Source organism: Centroberyx gerrardi, chromosome 14, assembly GCF_048128805.1.
Source record: "Centroberyx gerrardi isolate f3 chromosome 14, fCenGer3.hap1.cur.20231027, whole genome shotgun sequence".
NCBI classification, from domain to species: Eukaryota; Metazoa; Chordata; class Actinopteri; order Beryciformes; family Berycidae; genus Centroberyx; species Centroberyx gerrardi.
In genome coordinates, this window is record NC_136010.1 from 10,310,631 (window position 1) to 10,337,276 (window position 26,646).

At 42.1% G+C, this 26,646-nt stretch overlaps 1 protein-coding gene across 1 annotated transcript; it reads right to left on the reverse strand.

Moving 5' to 3' along the window:
* Nucleotides 1-6,848: 6,848 nt before the first annotated feature.
* On the reverse strand, nucleotides 6,849-23,347 carry slc16a4 (solute carrier family 16 member 4). The gene is made up of 9 exons (XM_071903258.2): nucleotides 23,258-23,347; nucleotides 17,710-17,845; nucleotides 16,750-16,882; nucleotides 16,366-16,509; nucleotides 16,026-16,187; nucleotides 15,160-15,825; nucleotides 10,234-10,445; nucleotides 8,757-8,850; nucleotides 6,849-7,057 (listed from the first exon to the last, which is right to left on the reverse strand). The coding sequence occupies exons 1-9, from the start codon at nucleotides 23,278-23,280 to the stop codon at nucleotides 6,849-6,851; spliced, it is 1,779 nt and encodes a 592-aa protein (XP_071759359.1). The 5' UTR covers nucleotides 23,281-23,347.
* Nucleotides 23,348-26,646: the final 3,299 nt, after the last annotated feature.

Below are 26,646 nucleotides of genomic sequence, written 5' to 3' on the forward strand. Positions count from 1 at the left end.
TCGGTGGAAGTAAATTGAAGAAACAAGCTGCCGTGCCTTATTGTGTTTCGAAGGAGTTGTCACTTGAAATGTTGTTTCTGCACGCGAGAAGGGAGACATCTGTTTGCAATTTGTTTAGAACCAGTAAGGAGAGACCCCTGGTTCGTGTGAGGATCGCTGTTTGCTTACAGGCCTTTTCTGACCTCCTGAGTTGCCCATCATAAATTACTCCCCCATGAATCCCCATTTACCCCCAACTGTTCCTCTTGGCACAATGTGAACACCTGGGCAGGACCGAGGAGCCTCCGCTGCCCCGTGTTTACAACCAGTGTCCAGTTTGCAGTGTGAAACAGTGGCAGAGGCACGCAGCGTTGCAGTTTGGGAGGCCAGGGCCGGAGCAAACAACAGCACATGCCACTATCCTGTTGTCTTGTCATCACAGGCCCCCCACCATTACTCTAAAGGTTTGATGTGCATTGTTCCTGGTTCTGAATAGGAGCTGAGGGAATCCCATCACCGGCCGTCACACGCTCCACTTGGGAGATTGTGGGTGACATCACTGAAGTTTCCATAGCATCTACAGCTTGAAGCTGTTTCACTGCAGAGGCCGAGTTGAACCTTTGGCCTCATTTGTCTTTGTCTTTAGAATACTTTGCCCAGTTATGATTTGATTTGACTAAATGTTTGGCTCAGGGAAGAGGATTGGCCCAAGTCTCAGCTAGGAATATTGTTTGCCCAATCATTGTGTTTTGCGTCGTCGTGTTGTCCTCTGACCGAACCTTCTCCGAGGAGATGAGGGAAGATGTTTACTCTGCTCAAGCTGCATGAAAACCTTCAGAATTTGTTCCAGCATCGCCGGAGGTCTGCGCCAACATGGAAATGAAACCCGAAAAGGCAAAAAAATTGAACCTTTTTGATGCCGCTGGAAGGAATCCACACTGCTGATCCCCTCCCCCAGTGTCCCCCAATTCTTCTTCAAGACCTGTTTATTTTGACGTTAATATGCCCTTTTATCAGTTAAGCCCCTTTTACACAGGAAAAAAAGTTTTCCATCTCCTACTACCATCCCTCTTAGTCATATTAGTGTGAAAACAAATGTCCTGTGCTGAAAAGGACGCCTCGCCTTGCCTCGCTGGAGAAACATTGCCATCTTGAGGACCAGGGAGCACCTGCTTTCCCCTCACACAGTCAACCACCTGACACATCACACTCACGCACACCCGAAATCCTGGATGGAGCTGATATCACTGTACTAGTGCTGTAAAAAGAGCATGATGGTGAGTAAGGAGCAGAAGTGCTGCCTGCCTGCCTGCCAGGTCTGTATCGGTGGCTTAGGCAGCAAAGGTAAGTATACAGTGTCAACACCACATGTTTTGCCATAGTAAATGCAAGATGCCATTCTCTAGTCTTCAGCTATCTTATCACCAAGGCTATTTCCGCTGATAAAAATCTGCAAAAAACCCCAAACCCAAAAGATAACAGCACAATTCACTGCCTACAATCACTTGTAGTTGCTTTAGTCACTGCCAGCTCAATAAGAATCAACACAACATTCAAATAGTGATAAATGAACCTTTGTTAATGAACATTTTTAAGTGCCTTCTAATTGTGTAATTCATTTGATAATATACCGCTGCAGAGGCTTTGTTCTTAAAACTAGGCAAATGTTTACCTATATTGCGATATTGCTGTAAAATGATATATAGAATGCTTGAAGGGCTTTTCACTCACACAGGCTTGTGGCCAGTAGTATAGATGGAGAGGAACATGTATTCAGACTGTGCATATTGTCAGACAATCAAAATTCGGCATCTTAGTACAATTGAACTGTATTAGATACATTTTGGCAAGGTACTGTGTGCTCAGTTGTTTTTTGCAGCCTCATTGGGGATAGTAATCTTAAAGGGGGGTACCACTCACTTTAAGGTTTAACATGTTACTAATGGCCTAGGGCACTAATTCAATAGTTAACAACTCTCCTCCAAAGCTAGAAACTAAAGAGGTAAAACTGTGATGCCATGTACAGTCTGGAGCTGCCTGACTTTGTAGACTCTGTACTGCTGTACTGTACCTACAGCTGGATGAGGAGACAGAACATCTCTCCTGTTCCTGGCTGTGGGAGACAGTCCAGTAGTATAGACTGGACTGGTCTCGGCCATAGGAAGAACATTTCACAGCTGAAAGTCATTGGTATTCCCTTGTAAGAGTCACATTCCTTTATATTATAGCCAATTTTGTCATAGATTAAGTGGGTTATAGATGAAACACAACTAAAAGCCAGATATAGATTATTTCCTGTTATTGCACCAAGCATCACTATGTGAAGCATTAGAAAAATTGAGTGAAATATCCTAAACTCTATTATATGAAGGTGAGTAGAAACAGGAGAAAATGACATCCTTAGCTTGTGGCACTAATGTCTCTTTTGCAGTAGGTGATGTTAAAGACCACACATGATAACCACAGTTAATGAAATGGCTCCATCTGAGAAATTTAATCCGAGATTTACAGAAGCCCCAGTCCTGGACCCTATAAATCCATCACATGACAGCAGTTAGCTGTTCAAACATAGCTTGTGTAAATGAATGAAACAGACAGCCTGGACCTCACTGATGCCAGTATGCCTTTCAGCCTGGTCCCAGTGTAGTCAGGCTGTATGTGCTGCACACTACTGTAGCATACACATGCCATTTGAAATAAAGCCACAGTTTCTGTTATTTGACGATTACAGAGAGTTAATCTAAAGCAGTAAGGTGTGCAGCAAATATTCTCTTTCACTCTTCAGTCTAACAACTAAGCCTGAGTATTATCAAGCCCTTTTGGAGCAGCTGTATGTTCCTTGGTAATGTGCATTTAAAGTGTTTAGTTCCAAAATGAGATATCCACCATGTCAGAAAATAACAACCAAATCAGACACCTACTCTTACAAAACAACATATAGCATGAAAAGAGAACTTCTAAGAAATAGTAGGTAACATAAGTTCTTGTTTGACAAAGTGAAAACACTTTTACAGACTGGATTCTCTATATCTTTGAAATATTGAGTTAATTATATACAGTATGTTAGATGTTTTTTCCCCACAAAATTGACACAGTGGTTTGGAAATGAACTCACTTCAACCTCTTTGTATTAAAACAAGGAATTTTGCAATTTCACAAAACTATACTGTATATTAGACAGGTTTATTTCCAAAGTGCATGTATCCAAATTTGGAAAAATCATTACCTGAAGTTCATCATTAAATATCTCTAAAATATAGAGAATCCCGTCTGTAAAAGTGTCACCATTCTATCAACCAAGGGCTTAGTTACCTATAACCTTTTCTAAAGGTACCATGATTTATTCTAATTTAATTTTGTGCTTTTTGTGCAATTTCTGTAAGAGTAAGTGGATATCTCATTTTGGAGCAAAACTCTTCATTTGTAGATTATTCCCGTGGATGATCATCCCAGTTTGACAGATATTTGATGTCATTGTGTATTTGCCTCCACATTACTGTTAGAAGGATCATTCAGTTTGACTCAGATGATTGGTGAAGGTAAGCTACAAAAGGTACAAATTTGTATCAGTAAAAAAAAAATCACAATTGACTAATAGTACCTACCGGATAATTGCAGCGCAGTTAATTGAAATATAAAGCAGTTATTTTAATATTCTTTACCCTTTGTTGATTGTGATTGATGATTTGTTGATTCTCCTTTTTAGTTGCACAAAACAAATTTTAATCTCCCAAACAAGCCTTTTCTTTTCTCTCACTTGCACAACATACACAGTATTGTAAGTGAATGAACATTTAATATTGTTAACTGCTGCCAAGATTAAAGATTAAGACATATTTGTATGTTTCCCATACAGAGTTTCACTGGAAAGCAGTTGGCACATCAGTTTCTGTTCCCAGGCCGCCCAGCACACCATCAGGTGTCATCTACTGTGAGTAGCCTGTTGCTTTCATGTACAGTACATTGACAGTCTGAAATGATGTTTGAGTAACTACTGATGGATTGTATTTTTTTTTTTTTAATCGTAATCATTATGCCAAGTATTTGTTGGGTTTACATTTGAATTTGAGATGAAAATCAATGAAAATGAAAATTATTTTGTGTTTATTCACATCAGTATGTCTGAAAGGTTTTTGATGAGTGTGTCAATAAAATGTGTTAAAGATGTTGCGACCTGTGTTTCTTTGAGAAGAGATAAAACTTTGTCTGGTATCAGTGCATTTATTGCTGAGCTGTCAGAATCACAGAAGGACAGACTGACCAAGTCACACGTCAGTTTATTGCAGCTGATTGCGCACTCTGTTACAAGGCTTACAAATGAACTACATCGGCTTTGAGCATGATGTCTATGATTGGTTAAGCATATTTTCTAAACTCAATCAAGAAACAAAATCCAGGAGCCACATCAGTGAAAAAAGAATACTTCCACAACAACTGCATTTGCTGCAATTACAATGTAATATTAAATGTCATCAAATACATGAGTAACTTTAGTAACTCAGCACCATATCAGTGGTGTTTGAGACATTACCCAAGGGACATAAAAATTCATCAAGATATTGCTTAAACATACTGTTCCTTAAAATACCCAACATTAACTGTAAAGAGTATAATAATCCAAAAACAAAATCTACTTTTAAAGCATTAAATATCTTTCATACATGATTTATGGTACAAAACATTCAGTGGCCCTCAATCACAGAAGTAGACTAGTGGTGAATGCAACTCACGAGCCAAAAGAGCCTTTGTGCATGACTGTAGTTATTGAAACAATACAAAGAGCCTTGCTGAGCATTGTGAAAGTGAGTTGAGGGGGAATAATTTGGTACTAATTGAGGCAGCATTCTTTGAGTATAAACCTTTTAGTGCCACAAGAGGGCAGCGTAACAAAACAAATGTCCATCGCTGGATTTTGGGCCGTTCTCAAGTAGAGACTTGGAAATGGCTGTGAATTATGGGTGGTCATAGTGGTTTAAATTGTATACACACTGTCCAGTCTAGCATTTCTAGAAATAAAGTTCAAGTTGTAGGTAGGTTTCTAATGTGTCTTTGGCTCACATTACAGGAAAGTTAGTAAAGATACAATACCTTATAAGGCAAACAGTGGTGATAAACAAGGAATCCACTGAAAACACAATAAAAACCTCTATTACATAAAAAAAAGATTCAACAACCAATAAGACTCCCATATATAATACAATATAATTAGAAGTTGCATCGCCTGCAGGCACTGTAGAAGTAGGGCAACATCATAATCCTACCAGCCCAGTTGGGGTACTGTGGGTAGTATTATTAGCAGGTAAAGGCATTGATTTGTTTATATGGGCAAAGTCGGCAAAACATCTCGGAAACACAGTTGGTCAGAGGTTTACACAGAAACATACAGATAACAAAATGCACCATAAACAAAGAAAACCCTGCTATTTCAGTGGAGCTGGTCAGCTCCTTCGCCCCCATCTGTCCAACTACGATCAAAATATTCAGGCATCACAGTCACTTTAAGTCACTTTAACCTCAGCTGAACAAGTTACTTCTTTCAGGAGCTTTAAACTTTCTTCTTTCAGGAGCTGGTGTCATTGCTACAGTCAAAAGGAAAGTGAGTGCAAGCGATCGTTCTCTGTGTGCGTTTGCATAGAACAGCAGCTCGGCCTGGGTTTTGCCTAATGTACAGATGCTGCATGTACTGGTTACAAAAAGTCCTTAAAATGTGTATTTGCATTAGGCTACTGTGCCTTAAAGACAAATGACAGTAACTACTGTTTGTGTGTGTGTTAAAAGTCAAAGGTCATGACTACAGTTAGGATTTAATATCAACAAAAATTATACCTATAAATGCTATTAAATGATATACAACCCAGTTCTGTGCCAACAATGCTTCTGTTGAGGCATGAGATGAAGTCATTTTTCTCTGTTTCACTGCTCAGTTACTGCTTTTTGGCTTTGAAGGGCAGATTATACATTGTGTTTTCGAAGCAGGTTACACTGAGCTGATTGCTCAGAGTCTGAACTATCTGGCAGCAGAAGGTCAATGAGACGATGTCATGCAACATGATCTTAATGTGGTCCAAAGTGCATGTGTGTGAGTACAGGTATAAATATAGAGGTTTACAAAGAAATCAGTTGAACAGTATTTCTTAACGGATATGCCTTTTTCATGAATAAGAATTCAGTCACAGAAAAACTAGTTGTTTAAAAAGCTGTAGTTGTAGTATCTTCAAGCTCAACAACACAGTCTAGCTTACATATCAGGCAACGTTATATGCGATGAAAGTCAATACCTCACCTACACAGCTCTAAACATTTTGGAGACATGTCGTCATCACTGGAGTCAGGCGTTAACCGTCAAATCATTAAATTTCATTTCCCATATTTCCTTGTTTGTGAAGAGGCAGAGGTAACAGACAGAACGTAATTAGTTTTGTAGTGTTTGCGTTGGAGAACAAAGTTAGATTATTTTTAAGTTATGGTTACAAAGTTGCTAATATTAGCACAGTGTGGATGTCTTGTGCAGGGGATGTTGTGGATGTCTTCAGTTTTTGTTTACAGTTCACAGAGTGATGCATGCACTTCTGTTGAGAACACAGGGATCAAATATATGGCAGAAAATTAAGTGAAATTTTGGCTTTCAAAGGTTACAAAACATGATCATCTATTCACTAATGTCCCCGCTATCTCCTTGGACTTCATGTAACTGTAGTCATAATCATCTTCTCCTCGCACTGTCTTCTGTCTTGTGCCCCTGCGAAAATCTAGAGCTCAATTAGGTCCTGACCATGAGCCGGGGTCACATTCAGGTCCGTGGTATGCAGGCCCATGCAAGACACGAGCGTGCTGGTTCAAGATAGAAGGCTTTCCCTGCTTTTTTCCCTCTACACAGTGCCATTGTGCAGCGGGTCGGGGGTGAAGCAGCCGTTGGTCTTCCAGCTGCTCTCTGCTCTCTTGGCCAGGGCCAGTTTCTTCCTGGTCTGCCAGCGCTGAGCGAGGGGCTCCATGAAGAGGGAGACGGAGGAGAGCAGATAGCAAACCCCAGCCAGGTAGAAAGAACAGTCATAGGTCTGGGTGTAGTCGTATAGGAATCCTGCAACACAGGAGTAGGAATTAGCAATAAACATCATGCATGAATGCAAGGTGTGTACATTGTAACAAGCAGCAATTCTCTTATTTAAAATATATGCCATTTAGCGTACACTTTCATACCAGACAATTCGTACTACACATTTTTAGCATGCGTGACCCCAGTGGGAATTCACCCGCTAATGCTGATTGGTGTCGGTGCCACACTAACAACTTTGCCAGTCTTGTGTTCTTATTCGTTGTTTTATAAAGCCACTTTGATATTCCACTTCACACAGGTGATTCAGACTGCGCTAAGTGGCCAGAGAACCGATGAAAAGCATGTGTGGCAGCATTAAAGCTGCTGTCGAGACAGCTGAAAGGCATCCTGAGGGCAGGGCTGGTCAACAGGAAAGTTAACACGACCTGTGGTCGGATCTCAGGGAGGGATCCTGGTTTGCCTAACGTCAATTCTTTCCTACATGAGCAGCAGGGACTGTAAACAGAGCTACATGCTATTTCCGTACCACCCTAAAGGGGGTCATTAGTCACGTTTCGACCCCGAAATCCATAAGCTCCTCTCAGGGATTGCCTAACAAAGAGGGCAGGGACCATGTCAGTGAGTTCAAGGGGAACCCCCCCCCCCCGATTGAGGCCAAATGTTACCAGCAAGGGCAAGAAGAGTTATTTTTCCTGGAAATACATCAGAATGTTCACAGAAAAAGATCAATATAATAAGGTCAATATGTGTTTATGAGGATCTTAGTGAAACACTGTGGAGAAGATCAGTGTAGGCCTCAGTATAGATGAAAAATGATTTGCTTCATTCGCCAGTTCATCTGTCCAGCAGATGATTAATTTGGAGCGATATTTGTTTAGCCGTCTAAGAAAAGGCGTGCTCACTACAAGGAATCGGTAACAACCCGAGACGTCAATGGAACCTTGAAAACACTGGAAGTATAAAACCTGTTCCCGAGATTAAAAACAGCTTTCTAAGACAAACAAAGACAATCTGTCACCACTTAAAACAATGTGACTCAAACCCAGCCATGAACACAACACTGTTATTCCAAGGCTCTGACTTGCCTGTGGGCAGGATGAAATCTGACCCAGTCACCCCTCTATGCATTTCTGTCAAAGCAACCCCAAAAACCCCTGTCTGTGTTGAGGGCTGGACTAACTATAGGTTGTTTTTCTCTTGTGCATTTCGGTTTACTGACACATGCATGTGCTCACACACTGACAGACACACGCATACACACACACTGACAGACACAAGTGTACACACACCCACACACACACACACACTCACACATATGCACACTCTGGGGTGTTGCTAGGAATTCGGGGCCCCATAAAAAGATATGCTGCGAGGCCCCTCAAAATATATGTTCTTAACAAAGGCTTATCAACCCCGCTGACTGATCCCCCACTCACCAATATGAAGCCCTTGTGGGTAGGCATGCACACACACACACACACACACACACACACACACACAGACATACACACACACACACAGACATACACGCAAAGACAAACACACACACTTACAAAAACACGTGCACAAACTTCATCTTTCTATATCACAAATCACTTCAAAATATAGGTCATGGCTACAATCCCATGCACATGCAGTGAGAGTATGGGTGTGTGTGGGTGTGTGTGTGTGTGTGTGTGGGTGTGTGACTCCATGAAGGTTTTCCATGACGTGATGCACTCACCTGCCAAAGGAGGCCCTGTGAGACAACCCAGGCCAACGAAAAACATGGAGAAGCCCATGGAGTTGTTGAGTTTCTCCGACCCAACCAGGTCTACCTGCATAGGGGAACAGGGCATTAAACCTCAAGCACTTCACCATCTGGCCTAGAGTCAGTGTCTGTTAGATCAAGCATGGGTTTGTAATTGTCAAATGTTTTTTGGGGGATTTTGTAAGATTGAGAGAGAATATAGATGCTATTCCTGAAACCATAGCTCATCAGAGGCTGCCATCATTTCAATTTGATCTCAATGTACACTAGGTTATGTATTGATATTAATAGATACAAATCTGCCTGATCATTGAAAGGTTATGTATTGAGATGGGGAATGGGCAACGGTTGGCTGTTGTATGCAGTGTAGTTGAACTTACTTTATACTTTGCAGGGGGCAACTTACAGATTCATTTTTGCAATTTATTTTTCTTGCAAGCCCTTTCTACCTGTGTCAATACAATTTTAATGAGATGCAGCTTAAGAGATAGCGTCCGACAGCCTGGGGTGATATTTTCCTGTTCAAGCCAGCTGAGGTGACTGCAGCTTTATGAAGTGCAAACTGGAGTCTGTTCTCCTGCTCAACCTGGCCACCCAACAGGCCTGTCCTGTGAAAACCGCAGGACACTCCTTGACATCCATCAGCAGGCAGCAACTAGCTTTATGACAAGCTTATATCCCTTTCTTAGTGAAGGGTAAAACTCGTCCGACTGGTCCTCCCGCTCTCTTCAGCAAAACCAGATCACGCTGGTCATCCTTCCGGCCCAGAGGCGCAGCACCGCCTATCTGACTGCAGTGTCCGGAACGGAAATGTCTCCGATTGAAATGTCACCACATTTTGCACTGACGCTTTTGTTTTCAGGTGAGATGACCTCAAGATATTGGATACTGGGTGACTGTATAGTACCACCCATAACGACGGTTACTGACTAACAGTGTTGGATGACACACACACAAGAGTTTGTTTCAAGGATACTTCTCTCTTGTGTGCTTGAGATAGAATGATGTAATGAAGACATTTCACCGTTTACGTAGTACAAAAAGTCCCCTCCCCAACACAAACATACTGTGAATGCACTAGATTAGAGTGGCAGCTAGGGTCCTAAAAGGTAAATGAACTACAGACTGATAATATAGTACGATGGAGTGGTGGGACTATATGAAAAGTCAAGGGGTATAATAGAGACACCAAGTCCTGGATTATATTTTATGGGTCAAAGATGCTGCAACACATGAACGCCTACGTTTTTTTTTTAATCAATTTCCTCAACAGATTTGTTCTGCATTCCTTTCACTCTTAACTCTCTTACCACACACAAACAATTTAGTGTTTTTTTCTGGTAATATTTCTAGTTTCAATTGTCAATGAAAATGAACCCCAGCTGAATTAGTGATTGATATGAATCTGACTGAAGAGTGAACACAGGCACAGGTTGGGTGGTCTCCTTACCAGGACGGGCAGCAGCAGGGCCATGTAGCCGCCGCAGAAGATGGCAAAGAAGATGGCATACACCATGAGCAGGATGTAGGAGGTCGCCATAGGGGAGAGCAGGTTGACAAGGCCGCACAGGATAAGGTAGGCCTTGTGGTAGTGGTACTTATGGAACAGGTTCCTGTCTGTCACCCAGCCTGAGGCCAGCTGGGCGATGGTCTCTGTGATACCTGGCAGAGACAGGGAAACAGGTGAGGAGGGAGAAATGGGGGCAGAGAACAACAGTGAACAAAAAATGGTCAAAAAGAGGTAAAGAGAGGGGGAACGGTGGGAGCAAAAAGTTCATAAAATGTGAAGGAAACGGGAAGATGAGGGTGAGGCAAACAGATAAGGGAACAAGGAGAGAGACAAAAGAGGGAGGGTGAGAAATAAGGCAAGAAAAAAAGACAGGAACAACACAGCAGACTGAAATTCAGTAAAAGTACAAACTTTCAGCTTCCAAAGCACAATGACTTGTGATGGGTCACTCATTTTGGGTCACTTTAAAACACAACATAATAAAAAACAATAATAGATCATCACAGAATGTTGATAGCACCCCTAATCAGTATTAAACATGTGGAGAAACACCCTGAGGTGTGTGTAACACCCCGTTACACACACCTCAGGGTGTTTCTAAGAAGCTGAACACCTGAGCGTGTTCTTGAGTCTCTCAAAGGAAAGAAGAAGAGAAGAGAGAGCTACTGGGAAACACACACAATAAAATATTCAGGTAATAACCAGATGCTGCTCTTTGGTTATAGGAGTTTTTGATGGAATCCAAAAAAAAAGGAGCATCACTGCACTCTTCACTTGTGCCTTTAAAGATGAAGCAGCTTTACATTTAACATTTAGAAAGACTGATCTGTTCCAGCCATGTGCGTTCATCAGGTAGTGTGAGTAACAAGCAGTCTCAAGCAAACTGTATACATATTGTTTGTCTCGGATGTCAAAAATAAGCAATGTCATGACCTGCAAAGTTAAAGAACAGTAACTGCAAAAATGCATTAATGTTTTGCTGGTACAGAACAGGACAGTATATCATTTAGTTCCATTTAATAGTGTCAGTTTTGTTGATATAAATTCTAAACCCAAGAGTGGAGCTTTAACCTGTAAAATACACAAAAAGTAGTTACTTGTGTTTTCGTTTGTAGGGCAAATGTAGTTAAAGCTGCACCTAAACCTACACTGAACCGTCGTATTCGTATCTCATTACTCCCTGGAGCCTTCACCTCCATCTCACCCCCATCCCACCTCCAGCACTCACCATTCCCTCTGGTCACTAAGATAATTACATGCAGACATGCTATGTTAAGCTGAACTATGCTACGTAGGCACAGAGTTATGATATTAATGTCATAAAACACTACAGTAAATTCGTTAATTTGGAGTTTAGATAATGTACCTGGTGGGACTTTAAAGTTTAAAAACAGCTATAGCGGAGCAGCGTGGAATACAGTGGTCAGAGGCTGAGATTACTGAGTTTATGTTGAACTGATGCTCGGTTATATAGAGAGAGTTAAATGTCAAAGTCAGCCATAAAACTCTGTGTCAGCCCACGTTGCACTGTAGTGTGTATTTGAAATGCAGGCATCTAGCCAGGTTCTATGCAGGGACCTGTCAACGTGCCACATCCAGTCCCATCAAAATGATCCAGTTAATCGATGCTAAACCAAGCTGTACTGGGTGGGAGTATGTGAGCGCTCGCACGTGGGTGTTTGTGTAAGAGAAAGAGACAGGGGAGGGTGTGCGTGTGTGTGAGTGTGTGAGAGAGAGTGTGGGGTGGGGGTGGGTGGGGTAGAGTAAGCGAGGAAGGAGGAGGCGCTGCAGCACAACTGCACAGGTCTCTGCACTAGCATCAAACGTGATGTCTGGCCATGTGGACACGAAGCCAGAAAACAGCGGGTGACAACACATCCGCACACCTATCATCTGTTTTACGCAGGCAACAGCAGATAACACCCAGCAAACAACTCATTATGCACTAAATCCCATCCTATTGATCTGCGTTCTGGTGTGCTAGCTCCAGCAGGTATGATGACTGGGCAGATATCTGCTGCTCTCTGCTGAGGTCAACTGGAATGCGATAGGCGGTGCGGCAACTGCAGTGGTGTATTGACCGTCGCAGGAATAGCAACAAGCAGCCAGCACCAAGCCATTGATCAATGAAACAAACTGGTCCCATGCAGATCAGAGTTGCCCATCCCTTGCTCAGCCACTGCACCACAACTACTACAGGCTGTAGCCATTAACACACTCAGCCTGAGCCCAGAAGCTCGCAGTTGTTGCTGATGTAAATATGGATGAGTTTGCATCTATTCGTAGAGATGTTCACTCAAATGTGAGTGGTATATATTAGATGAAATAATACAAAAGGAATTAACATGTTGCTGGCAATTAACATCAATTACACCTTCACCAGATCAAGCTTACTACAAGGCTATGAATGAAGACAAAAGGAATGAATAATGAAACGCCTTGTCACTGAACACCTCTGCTTTTGTTACATAATAGAACCTAGTGCATTTCTCCCCACCAAGGTTAGAGAGATGACATGAGACAGCTGTGCTGTGTTTATGTGTCCTCCTCTAGTGACCAGAGAAGATGTCCTGGGGCGTCCCCTGCTTGCATACAGACAAGTTGTGAGCTTGTTTGTGTGTTTTAAACTCAGCAGGTTAGTCCAGGTCTGCAGCTGTTCCTGTTCAAACTCAGCACAGTTCTGTTTGAATATGGCCTCTCTAAGTGGCAATTTGGGCCAAATGCCTCGGGGACATTATTAATTCTACTTAACATGAAGCTCTCTCCTCGGTGCAGATACACAGGTGTTTGTGCATGCCTCCGGGCTTTAACAGACCATAGGGGGGTACAAGGCATGGACAGATTGCCACTCACTTTGCTTCAAAGGGGGACATTGAGTCACTAAATAAAAGCAAGGGGTATAAAAGGCATGTTGGTTTTCCCAGCCGTTGGTTTTCTCATTATTGAGAGGTCGCTGTTGGCTCCTCTTGCCTCCTCTTTTGTACACATTGCCGCCTCAGTGCTCCTCGGCAAAATATCAGCCACTTCAGAATTGGAACCGAAAAAAATTGGGAGCCCCTCTTGTCGCCACGGCAGCAACTTTACTCAGTTCGCTGTTGCCTAGCGACTCCAGTCCAGTCAGTTCCAGTGTTAGTGATTGTGGGCTGACACATGGACACGGCCCGGACGATAGTGGCCTCCCTCCCCGGGCCAACTCAATGGGCCTCTGTGACAGGCGCTGGGCCGGGGGAGAGAGTGGGACAGCGGGACAGCAGGACACTGGGACGGTGGCTTTGTGGTGTGGGTGGCACCCAGTCTCCCTGGTGCTCTCTCTCTCTCTCTTTCTGCCTCTCTCCCTCTCTCTCGCTTTCTCATTACACTGCACATGACCAGAGAATGTGACAGAGCAAACGTGTCTGTGTCCAAAGAATCTGTGTCTGTCTCCCTGGCTCACTGGCACTAACTGTTGGCACGCTGCTCATTTGAGTAGACCCACGGACCACCAGGGGAAATTGAGACATCTATATCCTCTGGTTTGTGCCTGGCTTCCATAGAAACAATGACAAATAGGCTTTAAGGTCCCTTTACTCTCTCTGTAGAATATATTTTAGTGTATCCTCTGTAATTCTATGAAGCAGTGTTGCTTGAGCTTAGTTTTGGTTCAATATGTTTTCATCCCAATTGTATTTCTAGTGCAGACAACAGTGTTACAAACATTTTTTCTTAGGATCTTTTTCTTTTAATGTGCCCATTTTCTCTAGCAGTGGTGGTCGTGTTCTTCTTGTTGTGGCACACCAATGCTGAATGAACAAAAAGGAAACCCTGCATTTATCCTGACAATAATCTACATAGTTTGCAATGACTTATTCAGGCTGACCACTTAAAAAGCATTAGCTAAATGGTCCTTGAGGTAACCTCAAACCCTACGGATATGGCATCAATAGACAAGCATCATGACAAACAGACAGAGGGTGTTTTACATTAAGATGCACGCTACAACCATTAGAATTCTTTAGATTATTAAGTGATAAGAGACGCAAGGATTATTAAATAAAAGAACTGGCTGTTGTACTGTGATGATAGCCTCTGTCACGGCCTCTCCTTTTATTACATCCATAAAATTGTGGTAACAGATGCCGTGTTTCAAACCATTTAGCCGGCATTAGCCTTATCTACAGACATCTTTCAACTAAGGTCACACAATCTCGCTCTACTCAGAAGTAATTACCATGGGATAAATTACAAAACAGAAGCTTGTAACTTACAAACGCACTAACCCAACCCAGTCTGTAGTGTTTCAATTATTCACTAAGCCAGACCAAGCACTCGTACAAGATTTATATGCACGTGTGTGGTTGGTGAACAAAATGTTAATGCTGTTTTTTTTCATATGTAGTGGCCTCATCAATGGCATACTGCTGAACCCACCAGCCCTGGCCAGTGGACCAAAGTTCAGCTTTTATGTAAGCACATTCATTACATAAGACTGCAGAGTCTGAGCAGCTCACAAATAATTAATGCCTAGAAGTTGACTGAGGACTTTTGTGCATCACTTCTTAAACCCAGACGTAAAGGAAACCTGGACCTCCCTCTTCTCAATCACAGTGAACATCCCCGCTAGAAGCTACATTCAAAGACAAATAGCAGCAACCTGCAACTTCCCAGACTTATATATAATAGCGTGAAGAATGGATCCATGTTTGACCTTGTGCTTTTTCCACTCTTGGGACATAGTCAAATGCATGTCTGGTACACAAAAATGATGTAGGAATTGTCATCACAATTATCTAATTCATTGATTTTGGAGCAGGGAGAGCCTAATCTAATAATATCATTTTCTTTGTTAGAATGGATCCTAATTAGAGATGTGACCGATGTGACCCTCACCTGCCACAGAGATGATGAAGGAGGCATCCATGGCATCGATGCCGAGTGTCCTGGCTCGGGCAGACAGGTGGAAATAGGGGATGAAGTAGGCCAGCTGGCTGAAGACCAGGGACCAGGTGTAGATGCAGAAGAACGGGTTCCTCAGCAAGGAGAAATCCAATACTTTGGTTTTTCTTACGGACACCTCAGCAGGCGTGCTGGCGTGGGACGAGAACCCAACAATGGCGGACCCGTTCATGCTGCCATTGAGTTCCGTGGAGCTGTCTGGGCTTCTGGGTTTACCTGGACTCAAGTCATGGTGGGGCTCATGGCCATTTACACCATTGAGGACCAGCTTGGTCAGTTCAGGGTTTACTGAGTGGTCCTGGGGGCCCAGGGCGCACTGGCCCCCTGGGTTCTCAGTGTCCCAGTGAGGCAGAGGAGGAGGAGGGGATGGAAATGAGTCTGATCTGGAGATGCCATTGGTTAGGTGAGAGGAGCCATTCCCATTCAAGCAGCTCTTAGAGTATTCCTTATCAGAGGAACTCTTGAGGGAGGCAGCGGGGCTCTTTTGGAGGGGGGAGGAGGTAGGGGTTGATGCAGTGGAAGGCTTCACGTGGATGGGTCTCAGCAGCATCCCAGAGGCCACCAGGTTCAGCATGAGACCCCCGAGGATCAGCATGGCTCCTGTGGAGGACAAACAGAACATCCTGAGCCTTCCCTCGGGTCCCAAACCTGTCACCCGTCATATTATTGTATTCTTATAGCAACCCATACAAAATGGAAGCACACCGGAAAACATTCTATATGTTGTACAGTGTGCAACAATGAAATAAATGCATTAGGGACTGCCACCACCTCCTAAATAAAAGACCAGTCCCACCCACCTTGCCAAGCATATTGGTCCAGGAGCAGTTGAGTGAATGGAGCAAGGGCGAAGGTCAAACCCATCCCAGATCGCCCAATCGCGTACGCCGTTGCTAACCTCTTCCGGAAGTACAACGCTGTGACAACTGAGAAGCCTTGGTATAGAAGTGCAAAGCCCATTCCTGAAGGGGGTAAAGAGGGTTACATTCATCATCAAACACCATGCAAGTCATTGGGATGAGGACAGAGAGGCAATTTCTTTATGTTCACAACCAATGACCTTATATACATGTAAATGGCAGATTTGTATGCCTTGTAGTTTGCAGTGTAGAGTTTTGCTTACCACATATTTCCACTTACCAACTATCACTCCCATGCTAATGTACAGGAACACCACGTTGGTGGCAAAAATACTCATGAGGAAGCCTCCACTGACCAGCACCGCCCCGGCGATGGAGGTCACCCTGGTTCCCAGCTTGGCACAGGCCACAGAGGCAATGGGTGCTGCAGAGAATACAGGAAAAGAACCACAATGAAATGTGATCGCAAAAGCTTTTCCTGTTTTTCAACATTCAACATCCAACAGTATGTGTCAACACACACTGGAGGACACACACACTTTGCTCTCCTCTTTCAACTATTTTTGGGATTGGAAGCAAGGACAGAGGACACAATTATTTGAGGAAAGACTTGTGAGACTCAAGCCGGGTGATGCAGACAGAGCGGTGTGGTGCTGAGCCGAACCTCCAGACAGACGCAGACTGGACATGATGGACCCGATCCAGCTGATGCTCTCCGCTGAGCCTCCGAACTCGTCTTGGAATGCCACAAAGAAGATCCCAAAGCTCTTCAGCGTTCCCATCACCAAGACATTTACCTGCAGTCATTCACAGAAACACACACAATAAACACACACCGGCATGTACAGATAGGCCCACGTACACACACACACACACACACACACACACACAGGCTCAAACACATGGACACACACAGACACACGCGGTTACAAATGGTCAAGGGAAGGGAGTCAAGTCAAGGGAGCAAACTATGGAAAGAGATTATATTTTAGTTAAATTTTAAATTTGTCTTCTCTCAATTCAAATTCAGTTTTCCCAATTCAGATTCAATTCAGCTCTCTGAGATACATACAGGGATTTAGGAAAAAGCAAAACGCAAAGCAGATATTCAATCCAACATTGCTGGAGACGGAACTACTACTATTTTTTAAAGTTTTGTCCTTGTCTCATTTCTGCACTTTCACTAGCTAGCGTTTGGTTGGGAACTCAACAAAAAAACTGCACCATAAGACCAGAATAAACCATAAACCACGTCAGAGAGTGTACATTCAGACTTGGCCTTTAGTAGTAGTAGTACCAGTATGACCTTCAACATTGGTAGATTGAATCTTTGCTCGTTTGCTTTTCCTTAATCCCCGGATGTGTCGCAGAGATCTCAATCTGGATTGAGAAAACTGAATTTGAAAGTAGAGTAAAAAGGTAAATCAATAATCATCACATTCAAATTTAAGCCACTGCATTCAACTTCAAATTGTGTCTTAAAAATTGTATTTTTGTTTGCTCTGTTGTATTCTTATGCAGCTGTATAGATACATTACATCTATTTAAATGTGAAACAAGTCTGAAGTCTTTCTGTGTGTGGTGGAATACTTTAATCTTGGTAAGAGAACCGAGCCGGACATACCAGGAAGCAATGCAGCACCACCATCCAGCCCCATCCCCCATCTGGAGGGTCCACATACTGGATCTCTTTCTCCTTCTCCTTCTTAGTGGTCACTGCATCCCTCCTGAACAGGCTGAGCATGGCTGCCTTGGTTTCACTGGAAACAAATGCAGTGACTTCAAAGTAAGTCGCACAGGCTGCCTAGCCACAAGCATTCTTCTGATCATAAGCCACAAATCTCCTCTAAAATGCATGGAATAAAATGAGAAAAAAATCCTTTATCAAAATGCATAATGTAGGTTTTGAGCTGTTGTTAATACAGCAGTGATTACTGTAGGGAAAACTTTAAAGTTTGCATGTATATGATTTGTTGTAAACAGTGCTTAATACAGTCTTAACTCAGTATACATGTTACAAAAAGGGTGGTGGTAGGTTTCACACTTTTCAGTTTCAGTCACTTTATTGAATGGGGGCTTTAAATGGAAGATTTGCTAATCCATGTGTCAGACATCTAAAACCTCGAGGTAAAATATGACTGTTCTCAAACCTCTACAGGCTCTTGACCTAGCTGTCTCACTTTTAACCCCGTTTCTACCTGCAGCTACTCTGGGTCTGCTGATACATGTCATAACTTGGCTGTTATTACTCTGTTACCACTTTACCAAAATACCTATTCAAAGATTACTTTAAGCACCATAACACACAACTCTAACCTCATCATATACACTCATCACTTCTATAACCTGAAAAATGAAGGAAATATAGTACATATTTCAAATTTGCAGCAGACATATTCATCTAAGGGTCAAACAATCTCAATTATGCTTTAAATGTACCTTACAAAGGATCCATTATCATTACTTAGAATTTGCATTACTCACATTTGTGGTAAATGTGAATCAATTTCACTTAAACAAAGGTCAGCAACTAATTATTTACAAGGAACTGTAGACAAGTCTATCAGAAATCCATCATAACATTGACATTTATTTGTGATCATGATGTCATGGGAGATGTATGATCCTACACCGGGTAATTTTATCATATTTATCGTAAAATCGTAGAATCGTAAAAAAAAAAAAACAATCTTTGAACTGTCCCAAATACCACACAGTATATTATAAACAGTAGCTAGTGATGCTGCAATAACTTGGTAGTCACTGATTTGTGAAACAGGCGAGTTACAGTGTAGCCAAACCTGGTTACTCCTCCACCTCTTTTGCTCGTATTACAGCTACCGGCCTGGACTGAGAGTCTCATCAGTGTTTACATCAAGTGTCTCCGTGTCGCAGCATGTGTAAATATTTAATTACTTGAATCTCTAAACTCTATCCCTGTCAGCAACTTTTGTTCTCTCACTCTCACATAACCTCACATCTCCTCCGCATGAGAGGCTAAAGTTAACTTTTTGATGATTCTACTTACATTAATTCAAGGTGACAACACATATTAGATATTAATTAATAGGAGATTTCTGACTTGCCAAAGCCTGAACAACATGAGACCACACATTCTACAAAACAGCTCGCACCATTCTGAATGCAACATTTGTTTCTTTTGATCTACAAAGCAGTGCAATTTGATGTCTGCACTGGCACATGGCAAAAGGGGTCAGTGAGGTTGATAGTGCACTGAAAATAATTACATCTAATGTCTTTTAATGAGAGTGTGTGTGTGCGTGTGTGTGTGTGCGTGCGTGCGTGTGTGTATAGGTGTGTGTCTGTACAGTATGTGTGTGTGTGGGTGGGTGTGTGCATGCATGTACTGTATGTGTGCGCATGTGTGTATGGATGTGTGTTTGTGGGTGAGTGCACGTGTGTATGCATGGATGTGTACTGTATGTGTGTGTGTGTACACGTGTGTGCATACATGTGTATTTTATGGAGTTATGACTAAAGTCATAAGCTTGGAAGCAGCTTTGTGAAGTTGAGTCTGAGCACTTGTTGTGAGGTGATGCAGGCGAGTCACTTGTCGTGCCTCTGTAAGCCAACTGTGCTGCAGTTTGACTTGGCACCCCATAAACGGCCAAAGTGTGCCTCTGAATTTCTTTGAAACCTTTTTCTGGGAAAACTTTTCCCAGGGATCCTCCTCCCAAGACTTTGACTCTTGTCTGCAGATTTTTAAGCAGCCTTGTTAAACATAAACATAAAATACATTCTGTGCATTCATCCGTGAGCCACATACTGTCTTATCCAACAGCAACAAGGCAGAAAGGCTTGGGGCACAGGGGATCAATTATGTTTGAACAGAGGATGAATCACATTTCAGTCAGACAACCCACATATTGAATATGAATATTTTAATTGAGAATAAATGTAAATCTAGATTTTATTTTAGTGTCAAGGCTCGTTTAATCTAAAGCCAGTCAAAAGCGAGAGCAGGGAGAGATCAGCTACAACCCCCTCATGGGGGAACCACGAAGACACAGATCCCACAGGTGGATGCGGGGGTGGTGGGTGGTGGGTGGGGGTGATGCAGGCTGCAGCAACAGTGGCAGCGGGGTGAATAGCAGCAGAGAACAAGGAAGTGAGTTTAACAACGTAAATAGACCATTGGCACAATGTGCGAGTTTAGCTAACACATCAGCTGAACCGCAGCTGTAGTGAAACTTGTCTGTCAGAACTAGTTTAGCGGGCTTTGCTTCATTTTTCGTGGCTTCTTCATGCTTCACGTTCATGAACAGAGAAGCTGACCAATGTGCTGTAATGAAAACACCAAGCGGCGACTGAATGAAAATATCCTGAAAACTGACACTTAACACTTTGGTGAACAAATTCAATATCTCGCTTTTAAGACAACAAAGCAGTCATTGGTCCGTCGTCATTTTGCATTTCTATTCTGGGTTTACACTAAAATTAGTATTTAAAAATAAAAGTAGATCCGGTTTCCCAAAATTATGTTCTAAAACGTTGGACCCACAGTCAGTTGAAAATCACAGTAGCAGGATCTGTTGTTGAATGATGTGAGTTTTCATGGCAGGTCAAGTGCCGAATAATCCTCATGTTAAAACTAAGTGGAATGTTGCTTTAATGATAGCTATGAAGGAAATAATAACCAGAAAGATGTTACTGGCAACCATGGACTTTAATAATTAATAGTATCATATCTGGTTGTAACAAGTTCTCAGGATTAGAGAGAGGCATCTCCTAACATGTCACATACCTCAAACTCTGCCCGTTTAAACCACACCCAATACCAACATGTCAACCGCTCTCAGATGCTGAAAAGCAAAATAACTGACTTCTGACAGGAGTCCAGGTAAGTGGAAAGGGCGTACAGCCTTTTGCAGCCTTTTGCTGCATCACTGACTCAATCTGACTTAGACATGTATAAGAAGCCAAGACCAAATTAGGCAGAGAGCGCAGAGCGGATTAAAAGGGGAATGAATTGGGCCAGTGTACTGCAAGGAAAGCATTTCCTCCCATGTGCTGTTCACAAGTTGTCCCCAGAGTGCATGTTTGTGAATGTGGTTCTGAGGGTTTGGGCGGAGGGGGATTGGAGATCAGCACCTTGTAGTGAGGTATTAGCTCCATATTATTGCAAACCTCCACCAAGACGTTCCCTCGCTCTTTCCGTCTCTTTTACATTTCACATCCTCTTTAAGGTTGGATTTCAAAAAATGAGTCTACTCGGCATATAATGCTCTCTAAAACACACGTCCTGATTTGACCCACAGACAACTTAAAGTGGTATGACACTTGACAAGAACACTTAAAAAGCATTTCCTTTGAAAAAAAAAAAAAAAAAGCACACGCCACATTCTGGGAGATACCATTTACAGGTCCTTCTCTCCTAACCCAGTTTGAAAGCCAGATTTATGTGTGTGTGTGTGTGTGTGTGTGTGTGTGTGTGTGGAGCGAGTCTGGACGGAGCTAATTCAAAACAGAAGAGGAACCAAAGATTTTAGGAAAAAAAAAAAAAAAAAACACAACTGCCCTGAACAGGAACCCCAAGACTTGGAAAAACATATGTATGTTGTAAAAAAAAAAAAAGCCCAATTTCCCACCTTGTAGTTTGCTTTAAAGTCTAGGCCAATAAAACAAATAAAAGCACTTTGTGGGGTGACATGTAAAGGGCTCTTGTTTGACTGTTTTAGAAGTCGACAAAATGCTGCATGTTTACAATACGGAGCCTCAGACTCGACAGAGGCAACTACAGTTACAGCACTGCAGAGTGGAAATCTGATGAGTGTCACGGTAGTAATGCGCATTATTACAGCATAACAAATTCACTTTTGAGTGAAATCTCCCTACACAAACTAAACCTAAACACTCACCTAGCGCCAAATATATTCACATCAGTTGAACATGTTCAGCTAGATTTGCGCCACCGTTGCGTAAGATTACTTTTAAGGATACATAATCTCAGACAGAGTTGCATCAGTGTTGCAAATGAATCACTCAAAGTTTGAGAGGTTGAAGGAGGGAGAGAGGGACGGTCATATGAAAGCAGGTAGGCCAGGTCATCAGTGAGCCAATGGGTTTGTTGGAAGAGATCAGATCTTACACAACCATGATGGCAGCCCCATATCATTAAGGGGAATATCACTCAATTTGAGAATTTAGGTTATTAATATGGTCTTCGACAACCCAATCGTTATTTCTAAACACAAACTCTCTCTTTGTGTTCGATATACACCAGAAAACCGAGCCTCTGATCTCTGCTATAATATCAATATCAAACTAATTCCTTTTGGGAACGAAAGGGAGACTAACTTAATGGATTAATAGTAAATTTGTCTGAACTTAAAAAATCCAAATGATCTTACCCTGTTCTCTTGTTTCTAGCTCTGGGAGACAATAATGCTCCCTCATACTTCAAGTAAGCCAAACTTTAGTAAGGCAGAGGAATGACATATCTTAACGTTTTAATTATAATTAAATGTATAAATTAATTTAATTTAATTCCCCTTTAAGGTAATGAATCTCCTGAATTATCCACTGCAGCATTTTAAGTCAGATCAAAGCCCACCTTTTTCAGAGCGCATGTGAGAGACTAGTGAAAGTTTGCTCTGTGGTTGCCATTTCCTGTGACCCCACTATCCCACCACACACACACAAACCACATACACACACACACACACACACGCACACATTCTTTTCAATTGTGACTGCAAATTGACTGCACTAAGCTTCGGAGATCAGGGTCAGCCTGTTATGGATTTAGTCAGCAAAAACTCTGAGTAGAGCTTGTCCTTGTCCAGTGAGTTCTTTTGATTATTGTTTTTTTTTTTTCTAACGTGAAATTTAAATTCATTTCAATAATCAGAAATCACAAAAGCTTGTCAAAATGCCTCATAACTAAATGGTGATTAATTATTATGTTGGATTCAGCAGAGTATACATGTTTTCTCTATAGAAGGAGACATGGAATCGATCTAATCTAATTTGTAATTTAGCATCAAAATAAACGTGAAATGCGGGGAAATTGCAGGTACAGTGAGAGAATGAAACATACATGTGACCTCTACATGAATGGTGAGAGGATCCAGGTTAGTCAATGACCCAAAGAGTCAACAGCACAAGAGATACTCTGACAAAACCAGCTGCACACTTGAAGAGGGTTTTACCTGTTATGCTCTTTTGGTAGCATGGTTGACGCTTCTGGAGGTGGAAGAGAAAATTCAGAAGTCCTATTCTCTGAGTGTCATTCTCAGGCTCGTCGACTGGGACTTGAATCTATATGGCTGCCTCAAGATTAGCCTTACACCTGCAACAAGAAACGCACAATGTACATAAAGTAAACCAGTTTGTGATGTATGAAAACTGAGTTTATTTAAAAAACTTCTGATCCACGCCCCTCCACAGATGGGGAACAGTTATGTGTGTGTGTGTGTGTGTGCGTCTATGGCCATGTGGATACCTACATGCCTCCCTAGATTAATTTAATTGAGGGCATTACAGGTATATTGGATGAACAGTTAGAGAACCACAGCTCTTTTGTAAAGTCCCACATTTTGGCGTGTCAAAAGTGTTTGGAAGGATTACGAATATAGTCAATAAAGTAGTCATTTTTAATTTGTAGTCAAAAATCCATAGTAGAGTAAGGACTTCAAAAGATTTGAAAACCACAAACAGCACTAAACCATCACTTCAAATCAGTTCTTAAATTGACCTCTCGCGGTGTCACTGCGCTGCAGTTAGAAACAAGTCTCCTCAGGTGATTTCCTCAGATTGATGACTTAAACCAAACAGTGGACGGTACAAAGTGTGTTACAACTTCCTTCTCCAAAAATGGGTTGTCAACAAAGGCCTAGGGCCAAGTAGACATGTAAATCAGCTTCAAGGCAGAGTAGGGAAAGCGTACAGAAAGTAGGTCAAACAAACGAGATCCCATTTACCAAATAGTTAGGAATTCCTCTCTGATGCTGGAAAATGCTCAATTTTACATCGCGAGTAAAATTATGAAATCAGAAGTTAGTTTCTTGAAAACACACTCTGCTGACTTCAGTGTAATACAAGAGCCATTACATACAGTAAGCAACCAGAGAGCAATGTTTGGTAAAATGATACATCCTCTAGCATTATTGACATTTAATATGGCCTGTAAAAAAAGAAGAAGAAATGGTCTCATAATCTAACATGCCAGCACAAAGAATAGTTTACCTGCTCTTCGCTGTGTGAGATGCAAAGTCCTGTTCACACGCTTCAGGTGAGAAGCAGAGGTGGAAAGCAAACTACGAAATTATATGCATTTTTATATCTAGGCTTGCTTTGCATTTCTGCCCTGACTCCTACTCCTTTTCTCCAATCAACTCACAGGTTAGTGTGTAACTCACTGCCTTCTGTGCTGTTTCATGTAGGTTAGAGTCTTTTTGAAATGCACACTTTCTGTATGCTGTTTTGTTTCGAGTTGGGTTCACTGTCAGCTGCAGTCGGAGCTGTGTCAGCAGTGTCCAGGCCAAACTTCTCTATTAGTGCACCTGAGCCCAATGCTAAGCTTAATTCAGGGTTATTTACGCAGTATTCATCTATATGTTTTATTTATTTGTAGTATACGCATAGGACATTTCAGACTCATATATTATATTTGTTCACAATGTAGTTTGGAAGCGAGTTGAACTACTTTTTTTATTGGCAGGATTGCTGTTTCTTTCATTGTGAAGCAGTATAAGTTTCCCCGGGACTGATAGTAATAGTGTAGAAAAGTTGCATTTATCTAAAAATATACTGTATACTAAGTACAGTTACTAGAGAAATTGTAACTACCTATTTTCTATATAACATGTAAGGTTATGAAGAGCCTGTCATGTACTTCTACATTGTATTCCCCTGCCTGACTCTTTCAAAGTCGAGCCTGTGAGACACCAACCCAACCCACTAACCCTAACCCTAACCCCATCAGGATACCGCCCCAAAAAATTCACAACCTCAACCCTGTAACTATTCACATCCTTGCATCAGCTCGGGTACTGGGGCATTAGTCCTGAGGAATTGTGAGATTATGTAGTAAAGTACTTGAAATCTTGGCTTAGACCATTATCCCTGGAAGGCGAACGGGGTAAACAGACAGCCCAGTATTGTGAGCAGAGGAGGGAAGTCTTACTGTGTGTGTCTGTGAGTCGGTTGGTACCTTCAGTTCACTGGCCTGTTGCACTGCGCCCCTCACTCAGCATGCTGGCAGGGGAGAAAATGTTGGAAATCGGTTATTCAGCGTACTGACACTATAGCGGTGAATTTCAAGAAGATGCTTTGGGGGCAAAATCTGCAATCTGACAAGGAAAGCACAAAAACTGCATTGACGCAATTTTGGTGAAAAGTTTTCAGTCCCAATAATAACTTTAAAATGTCACAAAGTAATAGAGTAACAGTTTGAGGTATATGACTTTTGCATGACTGATTAACACTCATCCAACTATAAAACAACTATAACTAACTATAAAACACTCATCCAAATATAAAACAACTATAACTAACTATAAAACACTCATCCAACTGTAGTTTGATGAAACACAAAATAGTCAATCGCCAATAAGAGAAATACACATTTAAACCCCTTCGTTCTTTGTCATTGTTTCTTAAATGTATACTGATTCCTGTAAATTTATGTTAAAAAACAAGTGAAATAGTCCATACCTGAAATCGCCTCCAGTCCTTGACTCACTTTTGCCCCAAATTCAATTAATTAAAATTAGACAGGTATTTCGCGGGTTGTGCGTCCTAGAAAGGTGTGCGCGTCATCCCTCTCAGGGTGCGGGAGGATGCTATGCGGGGATGTCTTGCACAAGAAAGTTGCAGTGGGACGCTTTTCTCCGAGGATGCCCGTGCCATAACTTTGCCTCTATGAGTGAATTCCTCTCAGTTGCGTCTCGGATCTCAGCCACAACATCGCTGGTTGAGGATCGCAGAAAACCAAAGGCTTCACAGGGGGAAAACCACGTGACTTGAGACGTAGCTCAAAACCTCATCTAAGGGCTGAGAGGGGGAAAAAAAACCCTCTGCGGTCAAAACATCAATGAAACCCCTCCTCGGTATGCGCGCAGAAATGTATTCAGATGTTATACACGGATAAGTCCTGGTGAACGGCGGTGCGCTCATTTACGCAGCTTACGACAGACTGCATTTTTACATATTTCATTATCCGTTTGTGCTCCAAATCTACGATATAGCCTATCACAGGCAGTCTACATAACCCGCTGTATGTTTGAGATATACAAGACGACCCATTATTACTACAGCAAATAGGACTTTAGTGGGATAAAGTTATTACTAATGATGGAGAACTGTGAAACCTCATTTTTAATTCCATGGAAGAATGTCGTGTAGGCCTACCTGCCAACAAGAAACACTCTTTAACCAGACACACTGAGCAAAGGAGAAAATAATGAATACTTAACACGGATGAGAGCAGCTTAACACCAACTCAAGTTAAAGTTTATTAAGGGGTCGTTATGTGCATGACTGCCTTGGACGGGTGGATATGAATGTTTGGATACTACAGTGTGTGTGTGTGTGTGTG

Coding starts and splice junctions, on each gene's coding strand:
- slc16a4 (XM_071903258.2), bottom strand. CDS start 23,280: ATGCTACCAAAAGAGCATAACAG. Junction 16,510..16,749: donor CAGTCTGCGTCTGTCTGGAG/GTTCGGCTCAGC, acceptor TATTCTCTGCAG/CACCCATTGCCTCTGTGGCC. Junction 8,851..10,233: donor CCCTGCTGCTGCCCGTCCTG/GTAAGGAGACCA, acceptor TCCCCTATGCAG/GTAGACCTGGTTGGGTCGGA.